General features: G+C 49.8%; 7 protein-coding genes across 7 annotated transcripts; 4 read left to right on the top strand and 3 right to left on the bottom strand.

Moving 5' to 3' along the window:
* Positions 1 to 143: 143 nt before the first annotated feature.
* On the top strand, positions 144 to 1,058 carry FPSE_01170 (uncharacterized protein; the record flags this gene model as incomplete). Its single annotated transcript, XM_009254290.1, has 1 exon — positions 144 to 1,058. One exon carries the CDS (start codon positions 144 to 146, stop codon positions 1,056 to 1,058), a length of 915 nt encoding a protein of 304 aa, XP_009252565.1.
* A 556-nt stretch (positions 1,059 to 1,614) lies between these two features.
* FPSE_01171 (uncharacterized protein) lies at positions 1,615 to 5,950 on the top strand (the record flags this gene model as incomplete). Its single annotated transcript, XM_009254291.1, has 2 exons — positions 1,615 to 1,733; positions 1,804 to 5,950. The coding sequence occupies 2 exons, from the start codon at positions 1,615 to 1,617 to the stop codon at positions 5,948 to 5,950; spliced, it is 4,266 nt and encodes a 1,421-aa protein (XP_009252566.1).
* A 161-nt stretch (positions 5,951 to 6,111) lies between these two features.
* FPSE_01172 (uncharacterized protein) lies at positions 6,112 to 6,849 on the bottom strand (the record flags this gene model as incomplete). The annotated part of the gene is made up of 1 exon (XM_009254292.1): positions 6,112 to 6,849. One exon carries the CDS (start codon positions 6,847 to 6,849, stop codon positions 6,112 to 6,114), a length of 738 nt encoding a protein of 245 aa, XP_009252567.1.
* Positions 6,850 to 7,179: 330 nt separating this feature from the next.
* Positions 7,180 to 8,111, top strand: FPSE_01173 (uncharacterized protein; the record flags this gene model as incomplete). Its single annotated transcript, XM_009254293.1, has 2 exons — positions 7,180 to 7,608; positions 7,662 to 8,111. 2 exons carry the CDS (start codon positions 7,180 to 7,182, stop codon positions 8,109 to 8,111), a joined length of 879 nt encoding a protein of 292 aa, XP_009252568.1.
* A 159-nt stretch (positions 8,112 to 8,270) lies between these two features.
* Positions 8,271 to 9,234, bottom strand: FPSE_01174 (uncharacterized protein; the record flags this gene model as incomplete). Its single annotated transcript, XM_009254294.1, has 2 exons — positions 8,271 to 8,926; positions 8,985 to 9,234. 2 exons carry the CDS (start codon positions 9,232 to 9,234, stop codon positions 8,271 to 8,273), a joined length of 906 nt encoding a protein of 301 aa, XP_009252569.1.
* Positions 9,235 to 9,828: 594 nt separating this feature from the next.
* Positions 9,829 to 10,205, top strand: FPSE_01175 (uncharacterized protein; the record flags this gene model as incomplete). Its single annotated transcript, XM_009254295.1, has 2 exons — positions 9,829 to 9,916; positions 10,009 to 10,205. The coding sequence occupies 2 exons, from the start codon at positions 9,829 to 9,831 to the stop codon at positions 10,203 to 10,205; spliced, it is 285 nt and encodes a 94-aa protein (XP_009252570.1).
* Positions 10,206 to 10,570: 365 nt separating this feature from the next.
* Positions 10,571 to 13,063, bottom strand: FPSE_01176 (uncharacterized protein; the record flags this gene model as incomplete). Its single annotated transcript, XM_009254296.1, has 5 exons — positions 10,571 to 11,200; positions 11,248 to 11,424; positions 11,480 to 12,048; positions 12,096 to 12,733; positions 12,834 to 13,063. The coding sequence occupies 5 exons, from the start codon at positions 13,061 to 13,063 to the stop codon at positions 10,571 to 10,573; spliced, it is 2,244 nt and encodes a 747-aa protein (XP_009252571.1).
* Between the last annotated feature and the right edge of the window lie 77 nt (positions 13,064 to 13,140).

Genomic DNA, 13,140 nt, shown 5'->3' with positions numbered 1-13,140 from the left:
TGTTCAGATGGAAGGTTTTGTTGTCTGCTGATTGCAAAGACTATATCCTGTACCTCCTCATCCCATCTGTAAACTTCCAGTACTTGCGTCCTCAGCTACAACCTTGATACATACTCTGCTATCCTCCCATCTTTTCTTTCAACATGACTGATCTTCCGCCTCGAGACCCTTCCCTTGAGACCCGGCCAATTCCCGACAAGCGCTTTTTTGACGTCTGCTCATTTGGCCCTGGTGCTGATCTGGCAATTCAAAGAACAGCCCGATCTGTCAATGATCTGGACCTGCTCGCCAGACCCTCGGATTTCAGTGATAACCCTGAGTCTTGCATCCAGTGGTTCGAGAGAGAAAGGCATTGCATCGCGGGGGTGCGTCATGACGAAGACTGGTTGAGCTGGAGCAAGAGATCCGATGTGGTCCGTAAGATTCTTTCACATATACAAACCCATCAAAACAACACGTCGAGTTCGCCTGGTTCAGATAGTACAGACCCAACATGGGGCTATTACGTCTTTGTCACGTCTTATACGGAATCGGCCCAAGAGTTGGAGGCAGCCGTAGAGGTTTTGGTCCAGCTCACACTCAGGAATCTGAGACATCTGTCACCTTCCCTCTACTCGGAAGAGGCATCTAAACGGTTCAAGCTCAATGTCATCCAAAACAGGGAGGCTCTAGAGGATGCGTCGGAAGACAGAGTGAGGGAAGAATTTCGTGCGCAGCTGAGAGGCTTGGGAATGCGTGAAGGCGATATCATGTCCCGAGTTACCGGTTCGAGTCGCTCTTCGGCATGTATTCTTCTTGATGGATGCACCATCTCCCAGTTGTCCTGCATATCATTACCCCTGGATGAGGAACAAGACGAGATTGACAACGATGTGTACGTGAAAATGATTGACCCCAAGTGGGATTATCCAATACAGCCGTACCCAGACACTGTCAAGGGTGGTGCACCTTATCTAGGAGAATATGAATGCCCAGCTGAGTATCTTGCAAAGCTATATCTCATAATGGAGGGAGATATGACAAAGGTATATCCTATGTGGCACGACCTAACAAATTAACTGTTCCTTCACTTACCCTAGAACCAATTTTTGAGTTAGGGTGATCTAGAATACCAAGTCGAAAGATTTTCTCTATTCGCAAGATGCTTTTCGTTGATATACGTGAGTTCGGAAATACATTTTCTTCGCAAAACCAAGAAGTATCAAAATGTCTGCCATGGTCGGTCCTGTATTTGTTAGTGTGAGGATAAAGAGGCAGACAGGCAGAAGGGGGATCATGACTTGTAGGGTGGAACTAAATAGGGGCGGCATATCTTCGGCTATCAGCAGACATGGAAATGACATAATTCATCCACGGGTCAGTTCCACCAGCAACAGTCTAGTCAGTGAATGTATGATCCATTCAATTAATTTATCTATTTGCGAGAGCCTTGTCCTTCTTCTCCAGAGACATTTTGGAGACCACATTCACTATTCAAAGTCAGCCTTGGAAGTATAATTACACCCTCAGCACCTGAAACTCTAGAGACTACAGCTACCTAAGCACAGAGCTTCTTCCAGCTTGGTGGGGTCACCCTTGATCCAACATAACAGAATCTACTAGGTAGTAGCTATAATGTCAGGGACAAAAGCCGCCCTCAAGGGCATCAACGACGCTATTCGTCAGCAAAAGTTCGATGATGCCGTGAGCAAAGCTCGGGAACTTCTGGAAAAGGACTCCAAGAACTACCAAGCGTGAGAAACCTGAGTTCTTCAAGAGCTGCAGTACCCCGCCATAAGAAACTCAAGCTGACCACATCTACAGTCATATCTTTTTGGCGTTTGCTCTGGACAAACAAGACAAACTCGACCAAGCTCAGGAGACTTATCGGTCTGCAACATGGCTTCGACCTCAAGAAGCACAAGCTTGGCAGGGTCTGATCAAGCTGTTTGAGAAGCAGAACAACAAGAAACTCACAGACTACCACCAAGCAGTAGTCAATCTGGCTCAGATTTACCGGGACGCCGATGACATGTACAAGGCTCAGGACGTCGTGGACAAATTTGTCGATTTCGCTAGAGTAAAAGGAGATGATATCCAATACGCCGAGGCACTGTCGATACAGCTTCCTGAAAGTCCACTCTATCCTGTTCTTGAGGGCCGCTTCCCTCATCCCGCTAGAACATATGAGAGTGTTGCGATCATCCTCGAGAAGTACGAGAAGCACCGGATAAACACCCTCATCGGAGAGCGACGAACCAAACTAGGCGCCAAGCTTTCTGAAGTCACTCTTGATGCCAAACGCGAAGTTTACAGTCAGAGCAAGCTCGAACACATTTACCGACAGCTGATCAACTGGACAGCCGATGACGATTTAAGAAGACAGTACGAGGAGAAGCTCCTGCAGCTTTGCTATGACCGCCTTCTGGTCGCGCCAACAGGCGCTGAAAAGGACACAGAGCGCCAAAAGGTACTTGAGCTGGCCAACGGCATGGTTGCTATCAAATATCCTTACAAGCTCGCCTGGGATATCTCTATAGAGTGGCAGGACAAGAAAGAGGTCAGAGAATGGGATGTTGACGTCCTTCGAGCTTATTGCTCCTTCTTCCCTGACAGCGATCTGTACAAGGTCATCACAAGCTATCTGACCAGTCCCATCTCGCCTTTCCCTCCAGAAAAAGCCCAAGAGAAGGCCAAAGCAGCTCCCAGCGACACAGAGGAAAGCTCCGACGACGACGACGGTGGTGTTCCCACTCTTGTGGTACCTTTGACTGACGAGGACCGTCTTATCATGATAACCGAAGGCATTATTACCGCAGACTCGGTTCTTGCCTATCGACTTACAGGCCAGTACCTCCTTCACATTGGAGAGTATGAATCGACTGTTGAACTCATGCGCAAGGGAATGGCTTTGTTGGCACAGGAGCGTAAGAAGACGGGTCTTTCATTTGCCAATGCCGAAGACTCCTATTATCTTTCACTCGGAACAGCTTTGGTGTATTACCAATCTCCTCGACATCACAAAGAAGCCAAGGAATTGTTTGACAAGGTTCTTGAGCGTGATACTACTTCTACTTCTGCTTTGATTGGTGTTGGCCTCATTTATGAAGAGGAGGAGGAATATGACGAAGCCATTGATTACCTCACCCGAGCTTTGGAACGCGACCAGACGAACATGAAAGTCAAGTCTGAAGCTGCCTGGGTCAAGGCGCTCAAGGGAGACTGGCAAACCGCAAAAGACGAGCTACAGGAATGCCTTGAGCCTCTAGAAAAGCAAGGAGCTGCATCAAAGGAGTTGCTGGGTGAAACACAACATCGCCTTGGAGTGTGTATTTGGAACATCGACACTAGCAAGGCTGCGCGAAAGCAGCGAAAGGGGGAGTCCGCGTACGCATACTGGCTGAGTGCTCTGAGCAACCACCTAAACCATGCACCTACCTATACATACCTCGGAGCATACTACGCCGATTACGCCAAGGATAAAGGTCGTTCGAGGCGTTGCTTCCAGAAAGCACTGGAACTTTCTCACGCTGAAGTGGTTGCAGCAGAGAGACTTGCTCGATCGTTTGCGGATGACGGAGACTGGGATAGAGTCGAGCTCGTTGCCCGCCGCGTCGTCGACTCCGGTAAAGTGAAGCCGCCACCCGGATCTAAGAGGAAGGGAATCAGTTGGCCTTTTGCTGCACTGGGCGTGGCAGAACTAAACAAACAAGACTTTCACAAGGCTATTGTGTCGTTCCAAGCCGCGCTTCGCATCAGTCCCGAAGATTACCACTCCTGGGTTGGTCTCGGAGAGAGCTACCACAGCTCTGGCCGACATGTTGCCGCTACCAAGGCTATTTTGAACGCCCAAAAGCTTGAGGAAGATACCGAAGCTGACATCTCGGGAGACACTTGGTTCACCAAGTACATGCTCGCTAACATCAAGCGTGAGCTTGGCGAATACGACGAGTCCGTCGCTCTCTACAGATCAGTCATTGAGACTCATCCTGAGGAAGAGGGCGTCATAATTGCTTTGCTTCAGACAACAGTCGATAGTGCACTTTCTTCTGTTGAGAAGGGCTTGTTCGGAAAGGCAATACAGCTTGCTACTGAGACCATTGAGTATGCGAAGACAACTAGTGGCAGCGTTTTCGAGACCTTTAACTTTTGGAAGGCCATCGCTGATGCGTGTTCTGTCTATTCATCTGTCCAAAGTCGCACAAAAGACTTTCCTTCTGACTCAATTCGAAGCATCCTCGAGAAGGGCTCACAGGAGGCTTATGAAATCTTCGCCAGTATCGACAAAGTCGGCACTGATGTTGTTTTCGCCCAGGGACTATATGCAGACGACGAGCAGCCCGGTGTAGATCTCACACGGTGCATCCATGCCACAATCCTTTGTCACAAGCAGGGAGTTCACATTGCGTCTAACGACCGCCATGCCCAGTCTGTTGCCTACTACAACCTGGGATGGGCAGAATATCGCGCTCATATTTGTCTCCCACCCGGAATTAGGAAGAAGTCTAGCAGCTACATCAAGGCTGCGGTGCGGTCGTTCAAGCGTGCGATCGAATTGGAGGCCGGAAACTCAGAGTTTTGGAATGCTCTTGGTGTGGTAACCAGCGAGATCAACCCATCGGTCTCGCAGCATGCGTTTTCCCGAAGTTTGTACCTCAACGAACGAAGCCCTGCGGCCTGGACCAACTTGGGAACACTCGCTTTATTGTCAGGAGATGTAAAATTGGCCAACGAGATCTTTACGAGAGCTCAGTCAACTGATCCCGACTATGCGCATGCTTGGCTGGGACAAGGCTTTGTGGCCTTGTTGCATGGCGAAGCTAAGGAAGCTCGTGGACTCTTCACTCACGCAATGGAGATTGCAGATGCATCTTCAGTACCCACCAGGCGTCACTACCCGAGCTCTTTGTTCGACCACATCCTCACAGTTTCTCCCAACGATGTTAATGTGGAATCTCTTATCCAACCACTCTTCGCTCTCAACCAACACCAAAGCCTCAAGTCACAAGATTTGGCCTTTGCGCATTTGGCAACACTATTCCAAGAACGCACAAATGAGAGTGGTCGTGCTGTTGAGACGCTGGAGAAGATTTCCTCGACCATTGAGGCTGACTACGAGAGCACCGAATCTCCCCAGAGTCTTGCCAAGTTTGCGTTGGCCAAGACGGATTTGGCACGAACCTACCTTGCATCTGGCTCTTATGATAAGGCGGTTGAGTGTGGTGAGCTAGCTCTGGGACTGAGTAGCGATGAGGCCGAGAATGAGCTTTCAAGCGACCAACGCAAGAAGGCACGATTATCTGCCCATCTTACTGTTGGATTGGCCGAGTACTACCGTAACCGGTTCGACGAAGCCATTAAATATTTCGAGTCCGCATTGGAGGAATCTGATGGCAACCCAGATGCCGTTTGTTTATTGGCTCAAGTACTCTGGGCCCAAGGGTCAGAGGCATCTCGAGACAGAGCTCGCGAAGAACTATTCGCGGTGATCGAAAAGCAACCAGAGCATGTCCAGTCGGTTCTTCTTCTGGGCGTGATCGCTTTGCTGGATAACGACGAGGATAGCTTGGAGGCAGTTGTCGAAGAGCTCCATGGACTCCGCACCAACCACAAGGTAACTGCATCAGAGCAGTCGAGCATTGGCGAAGTGTTGCGAGCTATTGCAACTCTGGGAGAGGGGCGCACAGAAGAGGATATAAGAACACAGGTACAGACAGATATCATGTTGTACCCCAATCTGCCTCATGGCTGGGCTGCCATGGCCCAATCTACAGGCGATGAGCATGCTGCTCTGATGGCACTCAAGGTGGCAGCGAGAGGCATTCCTCCAAAGGGTCTCTTGGGTGCTCAGGATCTCTCAAAGGCGTATGCAGGAACAGCAACAGCTGGCGACGCTCAGCGAGCGGCATTCCTGGCTCCTTGGGAGCAGAGTGGTTGGACATCACTTTCTGTTGCCACTGAGAGTATCTAAGAGACATGATAGAATGAACGTTGGGAAAAGTGAATTACAAGATAGAGGGATCATGTTGAAAACTTAGCAAAGTGTTATCATGACGGATATATGAATGTCAATCATAGATGTACTAGCCATTGTAGAAAAGGGGTATCATGTATAAACCGCACAAATCTTTCTCACGGTCTTTGCCTTTCGCTTTGTTGTATCTCCTCCTTTAATCTCGCCAATCTCCCATCCACCCACGCCTTCTGCCATGCCTCAATTTTACCACCAAGCATAAGGCACTTGTCCGGCTCCAATAAAACCATACCTCGCGCAATCACCGTACCAGCCTTGAGCAATATCTTCTCACCGATTTGCGTCTTTCCAACCCCGATACTATCATGGCGTCGTAGTTCCATTGCATATATCTTTGCTCCCTTGCAGTCCTGCAGCACAAGTCTGTGTGTCGCATTCTTGCCCGCGGGTTTAGGCCCTGCTGTATTGCGAGCTCCACCGGGCCTTTGGGTCTGGCTTTCGTTGTTCTCGTCATCATCCTCTGCTGTGACACGGATAACCTCTCTACCGCGCGTCGTCTCGCCCCTCGCCACAGCTTCCATCTCTTCAACTTGCTCCCATCGACTCAGTGTAAGATTTTCGATATCCAGGACCTGAACATGGATAGGCCTTGGCAGCCGCTTCTCGCGAGAGTCTGTAGATTCAACATCTGGAGGGAAAGATTGAACAGCGCTTGTGTTTATAATTGCGCCGCTGGTCAGATCTGCTGCTAATAGCCTAGCTTTGGCCGTGGCTACGAGTGAAGGCAGTGGTGGTGGAGGAGAGCGTGCATTTATAAGAGAGGTGAGGAAGTTTGTTGCTGGATGGGGAAGGTTTTGGGCCAGTATAGAGGCTTTGAGTTGATTGATAGGATCCATCTTTGTTATCTTTGGATCATTGTATTGTTGATCTTTTGGTGTTGAGAATTAATTACCAGATAAAGAGTTCCATTATATCTTCCTTCCTAGCCTTGTGGTTGTAATGACGTTTCAGCGGCTGAAAGTGGACCATCCCCTAAATTTAGTGTCGAGTGTCCCTGCATCGTGTGCCTCTGACCACTAACAGTCGTCTTCCACCGTGTCCCGTTCAGCTCAAGTCAGCCTTGTCAACCTCAAACTGTCACTCAGCGCAATCAATCTCCGGTCTTCGACTCCGGCTTCCACCTAGTGATCTCCGCCTTACTCTACGCCTCTTAACACGCCTTCATAATGTCTACTATAGCATCTCCTCGCGAGCCTCCCCGGCGCACCCCGACAAACTCCAATCGCCCATCCTTCGAAACCTCCCGTTCCGCTGTCGCTTCTCCCGTGCTTACACAGGGGCCTACGAACCCTCCTGCGCCCCCTCAACGCAAGACTTCGTCCAACCGCGCAGCTCTAAGAGAATACTATAATCTTCGGGCTGCAGCTCCACGTATCGAGATCCCCGATTCTGAGGTCCCAGCTACGGAAATCGACGCCCAGGATTTTAATGCCGACGAATATGTTGCCAAAGTCATCACGAACAGTAGTTTGGAGGAGCTCATGAAGTTGTACACACGTGTAGTCGGAGAAGTGCGCGCACTGGATGCGGAGAAGAAGGCTCTGGTATACGACAATTATAGTAAGCTGATTACAGCGACTGAGACGATTCGCAAGGTACGATACCACGGCTTCTTCGCTGCGCAGTGAGATGCTTACCAGATAATCAGATGAGAGCAAACATGGACCCCTTGAATCCTATGGCCTCGACCCTCGACCCAGCTATTGCACAGATCTATAGTCAGGCATCCTCCATCCGAGATGCGGTCCGTGAAACAGTCCCTGCGCCAGATTCCGACGAAGGGAAAAAGCGAGAGGCTATGGCCAGACAACAACGGACAAGAGAACTAGCAATCCAGGTCCTAGCGGTCCCTGAACGACTTCGCGCCCTGGTCGGAGAAGGCAAGATTGCGCAAGCGCGCAAAGAATGGGTCTTGCCACGGAAACTGCTTGAATCATGGAAAGAGAAGGGAATTGGTGGTAGCGATGTTGAAGAGTGTATTGAACAGGGTGACGAGGCGTTGAGACAAGCTGATGTCAAGAGTAGTGCTTCGAGTCCAAGGATATCGAGGGATGAGAGACTATCAAGAGATAGTCGGGTATCAAAAGATGGACGGTAGTGCACAGCAGGTAATGATATACCCATGTTTTTTTGATAGCCTTTTGTTGCTGTAGCGTTCAACGACAATGCATTTAGATTCGTTTTTCTCATCCCCAACTCCTATTTACCCTTTATAACTACGCAACCACTATTTCTTTATACAGAATTTAACCTGAAGTTACTTCAGATCGCTTACATCCAGAATAGTAAACGGATCCTTGTCTACTTTGCTGGTAACAACCTCCACCGCGGGAACCGTTTCTCGGATCGCAGCCTCCAATTTGGGCCTGAGCACCTCCTGAAGGTATCCGCGCTCAGAGTTACTATGGAAAACCTGCACCAATGTGCGGCCCTGCTGAATGGCCCTCAGAGCTGAGTGGTGGCTCGTCTCGCCGGTTACAATCAGATCAACGTCGGCCTTCTTGAGGACGTCATAACCGCTACCGGCACAGACGCCAAAACTGCCGACTTTGGTGGTCTTGACATCAGCACCTACAGGGCTTGCTACCATGACATGCTTGAGACCGCCAAGCTTCTCAGCAAGGCGAACGATGATCTCAGAAAGAGAAACGGAGCTGTCAAAGCGACCAATTGCGCCGTAGCCTGCACCAGCGTGGCTGGAAGGGGCGTTGACGGCAGGATTGGCAACAGAGCGTTTACTCTCGTGTGGACCAGATACAATATCAGCGAGCCACGTGTTGAGACCTTCGGGAGCAGCGTCAATGGCCGTGTGTGGGCAATAGACAGCGATGCCAGCCTTGGTCAGCTTTAGCAGGGTGGCTTGCTGAGGGTCGTTGTTGGTAATAGACTTGAGGCCGCCAAAGATGAAGGGATCTGATACCATGTCAGTGGGATTCGATGTATACCGGATCTAGTAGCATGTGAGACTTACGGTAGCTGACAATGACGCTGACATCTTGCTCAATTGCATCCATAGCAACTTGGTAGGTCAGGTCATTGGTAACTAGAACTCGCTTCTTCTGCTTGGTGTCTTCTTCCGAGTTCCCAACCAACAGTCCAACGTTGTCCCAGCTTCGGTCTGCGATTTCTTCTGGGTACAGCTTCTGCATAGATGCAACAACGGCCTTGGTGAAGGATGAAGTCTCAACCTGCCAGGCACCCCAAGCTCCGCTTTCGCTCATTTTGGCTGAGTGTGTTTGAGGGGATGGAATTGGGTTTGGAGAATGACAGGAGGAACAAAGTCTGCTTGATCCTTGATATGAGATGTGATATCTTGTGAGAGGTGCGGATAGTAGTCGAGGTGAGCTGCGTGTAAGTTGTCTATTCAGTCTCAGAACAGAGCCTCTCATAGCAACTGTGCTTCCAACACGTGTGATATGTGCAGCTACCAATGGGAGAATTAATGTTAGCTACATGGTCCTCTTATGGATTCATGATCATCAATTGGCACACGACTGGGACTCACTCACCAATTATATGCGTTGGATAGTCTGGGATAAAAGGTGAAGCTAGAAGCTGATGGAGCTTGAAGCCAAAAGAAGAAGCGAAGAAAGGGTCCAATGAGCTCATACCGTGCGTAAAACTTACATGAACTGTGATATCATGCGCCTGGAATCCTCTGTTTGTCCGCTGGAGTGAGATATTCTCGCACTGTACAGCCACTACCCCACGATGATATCTAATCAATCAATCAATTAACCAGAATCTCAACGCCCTTCTCCCTCCAACTCGCTCCTTCATACCCTCCACTTCCCTTCCATACTCCCCCAGAAACAATGTCGTCGCAAATCACAGACGAGTCCCTGCGTGAGGCTATCAAGCAGCGCCTCGAAGCCACACACGTTGAGGTTACAGATATGTCTGGTCAGTATCTTTCCCTCGTTTCTCTACCCCGCGAACCCCTCCAAGCCGATCACGGCGCAGAATCCGAGAGCTAATATGCGCAACTATCGCAGGCGGCTGTGGTCAAGCATTCAACTCAGTTATCGTATCTTCCCAATTCCAGGGCCTTAACTCTCTCAAGCGCCACCGTCTCGTCAATGCTGCCCTCAAGGAAGAAATCGCCATCATCCACGCTTGGACCGCCAAGTGCCAGACACCTGAAGAGTACGCCAAGACGAAGGAAGCAGCCGATACGCCAGCACAGGCATAAGCTTTCACTCTCTCTCCTTCAAAATTACTAGAATCATACAACATGGAGTTTTTTGCGTAAAGACGGGAATACGGTAGACACAAGGGATGGAAGAACAAGAATGTGATGAAAGGATTTAGATGACGAGATATCCGTATCGGAGCGGTTTGGTACCGCGATACATCACGAAGCAACAAATATCAAGAAATCAACATTATAATTGCACCTTTATTGGCAAGCGTTTGACGCGATAACAAGACGGTTTGGTCGAGGTCGTTTCATCTTTTGCGCCAACGCCATATCTTCAGTGAAGACATCTCGTTACTCATACTCTTTAGTAAACCAATATGCATCTCTTAGCTTAAAAATCATCTACATGTACGCTTCTACAACAGACCCAGCAAGTCGTCGCTGTCCTTCTTGGGCTGCTGAGGTGCACCCCCCTGTGCCTGCTGCAATTGCATCGCTGCTGGTAGAGGCTCGCTTGTTGTTGCACCGCCAAAGTTCAAGCCCTCAAATCCATTCATCAAGTCATTCATGTTGTTGCTGGGTCCCGCAGCTGATGCGGGAGCTTCTGCGCCCGAAGGCTGCGCCGGCGCATCAAACATGCTCATCATGTCGGCCATAGCCCCTGAGGGTCCACCCGCAGATGGGCTGGCCACTCTGTCAGGGGTTGCGGAAGCACTATTCTGCTCATGAGAAGCAGGGGCGGCACCATCGAAATCAATATCGAGCAAGTTTTCGATGTTGTTCTGGGCACCGCCACCAGATCCGTTGGATGAAGCTGTGGCAACTGAAGCTGCGATGGGGTTCTCGGCGGCGTTTTGTCGCTGCTCCTGGATAGCAGCTCGTTGGATCTCGTCAGCACCGAAACGACCCTTGCCAACAAATGACTCCGGAGGCTTGTGGTAGACTGAAGCAAGAGTAGATAGTTCGGTGAGGAGCTGCTCCAAGAGAGCGGGTGGGAGACTTGTCATGGTAGTTGTGATGGTGGGCTTCTGGGACAGGACAATATTCTGACAGTGTTAGCGATCATCCGTAATCATGTTCTATCATCTCTCACCTTGGCAACTTCAGGGTCCGAAGAAAGAAGACGCCAGTACACATATGCCCTATCGCGGATATCGGGGTTATCGTTCTCCGCTGTAGCCGCTTGGAGAACCTTTTGAACCAGATTTTGGCTACTACCAGGCTTCTTCAAGAACAGCTTCACCACAGCCGTCAATATTTGCAATTGTGTCTGTAAAGTGCTATTAGTAGGGGCCTTATTGAAGTGAAGGTAATACGCCACTCACCTGTGTGAACTCTTCCATGAAAGACTCAACAAAACTCTCCAAAATCTCATCGGCATTGTTGATCTTCTCGGCATACTCACCGACGATCCAGATAAGAGACCCACGAGCAGTAGGCTCATCCAGCTCATCAATGTGCTTGCAGAGCGTGGGGATAACACCTTCATATCCAGGGTATTTTCGAAGAATATCCTTGATGACCACAATAACTTCCTGGACAACGTAGTTGACCTTGGTAGAAATGAGGTCCTCAAGGGCCGCAACACACTTCTCAGCAGCGTTCTCGATCTTGATGGCCACCTGGCCGATAGCCTTGACAGCTCTTCGGACGAAATCCATGTCCACTTCCAGGGCATACTCCTTCAACTCAGCGAGAAGTTGCTCGTAGTTGTGCTCGTTCGCTATCCTGACCATGATTTCCAGCTTTTGTAGCTTGACGTATGGTGGGTCAGTGTATTTACAGAAGAAAACACGCATTTCTTTGCTGAGAATATCTGGCTTGGCTTGGAGCAGGAGATCAATGTTTCGCAGGGCGACATATTGAACCTCAGGTTGCGAAGCGACCAAAGTAACTAATTTTTGTCAGTCAGGAAATCGGATCGTGTTGACATAAACATACCAAGAGGAGGTGCCATCTTCTTGAGGTATGACCTCACGGAGTCAGGGTTCAGAGCCTTCATGTGAATGAAAACAACCTTAACGGCAGCAAGAACCACACTAGGGTTGACATGCTGGAATTGAGGTGCTACACGCTCACAAATGTGCTCCGACTCCTTCTGGTCTGACGCAGAGTAGTCTGCCAGGGTTGTCAAAATAGTAACACGTCCCCATTCGGTACACTCGTTAAGAGCCATAAGAAGCTTCTTCAGCGTCACGGGGGTAACAATCAATGCCCTCGTCTCAGGCGCGGTCTCGGTGATCTCGGACAGAGCAGTCACCGAGTTGGCGACAACCATAGGATTGGGGTCGCCAATCAATTCCTGAAGAGCCTCCAAAAATCCATTTTCGATACACATCTGTGGGTTGAGATCAAACAGTTTGGCGACGCAAATGGCGGCTGTCTTGCGCACGTATGGCGATTCGTCTCGTAGCGTCTTTCTCAGGGGTTCTTCCATATAATCCACCATTTTGTCCACTCTGATGCACCCCATTGTTCGGATCGCGAGTGCTCTTATCAGCGGATTTGGATCTTCGGAATCTTGAACGAAGGTATTGACGGCGAGAATGCAGAGATCGGGATGTGACTTCGCGTAGTTCCTGCACATTCATGTCAGCTCTCTAGGCCCACCGCACGATACTTTGACAGCTGTAGAGCTGGGAAGGGCAGCTCGACAGCTTTCCAGTCTCGACTACGTACATCAGGTAAAGATATACAAGCTTCTTTTGATCGAGATCGCCGGTCGCAATGTTCTTGAGCACGTCGGGGAAGAGTGCTGACACATCTTTGCCCAGCGTCATGGCCATGATGGTCTTTTGGATCGACTCCTTGCGCTCGTATGCATACTGTGAGACCAGACCAGCGCGCAGTTCAAAAGTCTCACCCTTTCGAGGCACGGCAAAAGCGCCCTTAATGCGATTTACCGCCATCGTTAGGGGTTTTGAGGGGTACGCGAGGAAGCTCGAAGATGGTAGAGGTTGAGATTACGTTAAGGTCCAGGATGGAC

The sequence above is a fragment of the Fusarium pseudograminearum genome, chromosome 3 (assembly GCF_000303195.2).
Source record: "Fusarium pseudograminearum CS3096 chromosome 3, whole genome shotgun sequence".
Taxonomy (NCBI): Eukaryota; Fungi; Ascomycota; class Sordariomycetes; order Hypocreales; family Nectriaceae; genus Fusarium; species Fusarium pseudograminearum.
Note: the sequence above shows the minus strand (reverse complement) of the source record. Positions and strands in the feature narration are given on the sequence as shown.